This window comes from Mastomys coucha, unplaced genomic scaffold (genome assembly GCF_008632895.1).
Source record: "Mastomys coucha isolate ucsf_1 unplaced genomic scaffold, UCSF_Mcou_1 pScaffold20, whole genome shotgun sequence".
In the NCBI taxonomy this organism is placed as follows: domain Eukaryota; kingdom Metazoa; phylum Chordata; class Mammalia; order Rodentia; family Muridae; genus Mastomys; species Mastomys coucha.
The window spans coordinates 121724271-121728108 of NW_022196903.1; the positions used below are offsets into that span (position 1 = coordinate 121724271).

Sequence of the window (3838 nt, forward strand, 5' to 3'; positions counted from 1 at the left end):
GAGGGGAAACTGGGAATGGAGAAATTTACATGTAAATAAAGAAAATATCTAAAAGAAAAAAAAACCAATACGGCAGTTACTTGGGATCTGACACGCCTCTGGGATCTGACACGCCTCTGGGATCTGACACGCCTCTGGGATCTGCTACGCCTCTGGGATCTGCTACGCCTCTGGGATCTGCTACGCCTCTGGGATCTGACACGCCTCTGGGATCTGACACGCCTCTGGGATCTGGAGGTTCAAGCCCATTCTTGATCCGGTCATTAATAAAGGACTCAAAACTTCTAATTGGATTAATCAGCATGCTTGCCAGTAACTATCTCAATTGTGGATCATTTCATTACCAGGTATTTTACTCAGCTTTTTATTGCTGTAGTAAACACCATGAAGGAAGGCAACTTGGGAAGGACAGGGTTTGTTCAAGGTTATGATCTTCTAAGGTGGTGAAGAACACAGAGCAGAAACCTGGAGGCAGGAACTGAAGGAGAAGCGATGGCTGAGGGTTCCTGGCTGCTCCTCCTGGCTTGTTCAGTTTGCTTTCTTATATTATCCAGGATCATCTTCTCAGGGCCTGCATCACCCACAGTGGGGGTCCTGCCATATCAATTATTAATCGAGAAAATGCCAGACAGGCTGGCTTACATGCCAGTTTTATGGAGGTGTTTTCTTAATTGAGGTCCACGCCTCCCAGATGACCCTGTCTTGTGTCAGGCTGACAAAAAGTTATCTGACACACCAGGTAAAGATTGTTCTTCTCCTTTTGTCTTTCACAGGAAAGAGTTCAGCTAAGATACTGTTAGAGCCCAAATTTATTTAGCAAAGCAAATGAACTCAAAGCCATAACAAACTCTAAAAGGATACTGGATCAGGCTGGCCTGGAGGTGGGTGGCAGTCCTCTGGGCTCTGCATGGTGGATTTTTGAAATGTCTTTTGGTTTCCTCTCTCCTCGGTCAATGTCAAGTCCCTGCTTTTGGAAGCCAGCTTCATTTATCTACTCTGCTGAAATTGTTTCAGGATTAAGATGTCCTCACAGCTGTGCCTTCCCTGTCCATCAGCATATTCACTGGTAGCATGTATGGTCACTGGGAATGTCCCCTGGTGTCTTACTGTCTTACATGGGCTGCCTTCTGCTCATATCTGCTTAGCTGCATGCTCTTAACAGTTACATGCTTGCTCTAAAGCACCACTGTTGCTAACGATTGATTTCTAGTGCCACTTTTCTCTGAAGGTTTTCTTAGGTAAATTGATTTTTAGGAATTTTCACAAAGTGAATTATTCTTCGAGTGTCTGTATATTGAAAGTCATTATTTTCAAATATTAAAATTCTTTGTTCCTGGCAAATAAGGGTTGAGAATTTATTTGAATCATGATAATATATACTTCAGTTTAAGTAATTCAATTTGAAATTGAGTGGTTAGAGCTTGTAGAAGCCTGGAACACACCATTATTGCTTGTGAAAAAGCCAAAGTCCAATGACAACTGCCCTGTCCAGGATCTACTGGAAGTTAACCACAGGGTGACTGACATACACCCCAAGAGCCTAACTCTTATACCCTGTTGAGCTCTCTACCTCCAGATCGGAAATGGTATTCTGTTCTGGATCTAAAGGATGCTTTCTTCAGCTTATCTTTGGCTCCCAAAAGCCAGAAATAATTTGCCTTTGAGTGGCATGATCCTGAAAGAGGCATTAATGGACAACTGACCTAGACCCGCTTGCCTAAAGGTTACGGGAACTCCCCCACTATTTTTGATGAAGCTTTGCATGAGGACCTGGGTGAGTCCAGAGTTAATAATCCAGCTATAACTCTTGTTCGGTATGTAGATGATCTTTTAGTTACAGCAGAAACCAAAGAAGAATGCAAGAAGGGAACCCAGAATCTCCTACAGGATCTGGGAGACCTGAGATATTGAGCATCTGCCAAGAAGGCACAGCTCTGCAAGACTGAGGTCACCTATCTCAGCTACGTTCTGAAAGAGGGCCAGCTGTGGCTTTCCACAGCAAGAGACTGTCCTCGGCATACCCACCCCAGATCCCACAACAGGTAAGAGAGTGCTTGGGGGCTGCAGGGGTTTGCAGATTATGGATTCCAGGTTTCGCTGAAATAGCCAAGCCTTTATATGAAGCCACCAGAGAGGCCAAAGATGGCTTGGACTCAAGATCATTAAAAGGCCTTTGATTAAAAAAAAAAAATAAAGCAGACCCTACTGTCAGCTCCTGCTCTGGGCCTACCAGACATCACAAAACCATTTCACTTTTATGTCGATGAACAAAAAGGAATAGCCAAAGGGGTCCTGACCCAAACTTTGGGACCATGAAAATGGCCTGTGGCCTATCTGTTTAAGAAATTAGATCCAGTCTTTCCGTGGATGTCTGCAGATGGCCTCAGGCATAGAGACCAGTAAAGGTCACACAGACTCAAGGATTAGAATTCAGTGCCCCTCAGCTCCCAGGGCTTCCTTCCACAGAACGCCTCTCTTAGAATGGCACATCTGTGCCTGTGTACATTTCCATTAACACAATAAAGAAACTGTAAGAGTCCCAGTGCTTTCAGAGTCTGTGCTTTGTGCCCCTAACTGCATGGGGAGGCAGACAGCAGAGACAGGTTAGGTGCAGGGATCTGGTGTGGATGGTAAAGTAATCAAGATGGGATTCGCAGTCAGGAGTCTTTATATGTGGTTTCACGTTTTAGTTCCTTTTGACATATCCAATGGTTGTCTGAATCACAGCTCTCAGAAATCACTTCGTCCCTTGAGATGGTGGCACAGCTGTTCTTTTTATTGATGCCAGCGGTTTTCAATCTGAAGAGGAAGAGAATAGCTGTCCTTAGTTTTTAAGATTTTCTATAATTATCCTGAGTTGGCCATCTTCTCCTCTAGACTTCTAAGGACTATGGAACACAGTTCTTAAGCACAGAAACTTCTTTTTGTACTGGAAAGTAGTTCATGCAGACTTACAAGTGGACACAATTCTGAGAAGAAGTGATAGTTGAGTGCTCAACCCTATGTGGGACAATTAATTCATCACCCCTACAATCTGGCTCAGGGAACATCATGGAAAAGAGGGCAGAAAGAATGTGAGAGCCAGAGGACAGGAGGAGTGCCATGAAAATATCTTCCGGGCTTGACTCGGTTGGTCACTCATGAACTCATTGCCACTGTGATGACCTGTACAAGACCTGCACAAGACTGGGACTGGACAGCCCTCATTCCATCCCAGGTAGAAACGGACCCTTGAGAGGTCTTGAGACCCCAGACTTCCTTGAGGATATGGGCAGTTTATAGTTTCTGGGTGAGGATATGTCATTTTCTTTAGTGGCATAGCTATTAAGTCACCTATGCTCTCATGAACAACCCCGTATTTGTATTCAAGTTAGCAATCAGAATTAAACTCAAAGGGTCACACCCGCTGTTGTGTATCAATTTCTTCTGATCTGAAATGTTCTATCCTGGAGGGTGTCTCATTAAGATTCAGAAAGTTTTCTAGGTGGGGGTGACTTTTAATTTCAGCACTTGGGAGACAATGGCAAGTAGATTTCTATGAGTTCTAGGCCAGCCTGATCTACAGATTGAATTCCAGAATAACCAGGGCTTCACAGAGAAACCCTGTTTTGAAAAACAACAATAATAATAATAATAATAATAATAATAATAATAATAATAATAATGACAACAGTAAATAATCAGAAAATTCTAAAGAGCAGCTCCTTAAAAGTCAGTAAATAAACAACTCACAAGTCTTAACAACAAGCTCCTGAAACTGAGCAGGAACAGAAACAGACTTATGTTGTTGTCATGGCACAGCCCAGGAATGTAGTTGTAGAAGTCTGAGTGCTTGTGG

The 3838-nt window shown here is 43.4% G+C and overlaps 1 protein-coding gene across 1 annotated transcript in view; it reads right to left on the bottom strand.

Moving 5' to 3' along the window:
- Nucleotides 1-335: 335 nt before the first annotated feature.
- LOC116100008 (killer cell lectin-like receptor subfamily B member 1C) overlaps nucleotides 336-3838 on the bottom strand; it is a 62075-nt gene continuing 58572 nt past the window's right edge. Inside the window, 1 exon segment of the mRNA XM_031384068.1 lies at nucleotides 336-2799. Within this exon segment, the coding sequence (XP_031239928.1) occupies nucleotides 2658-2799 (142 nt within the window). The 3' untranslated portion in view covers nucleotides 336-2657.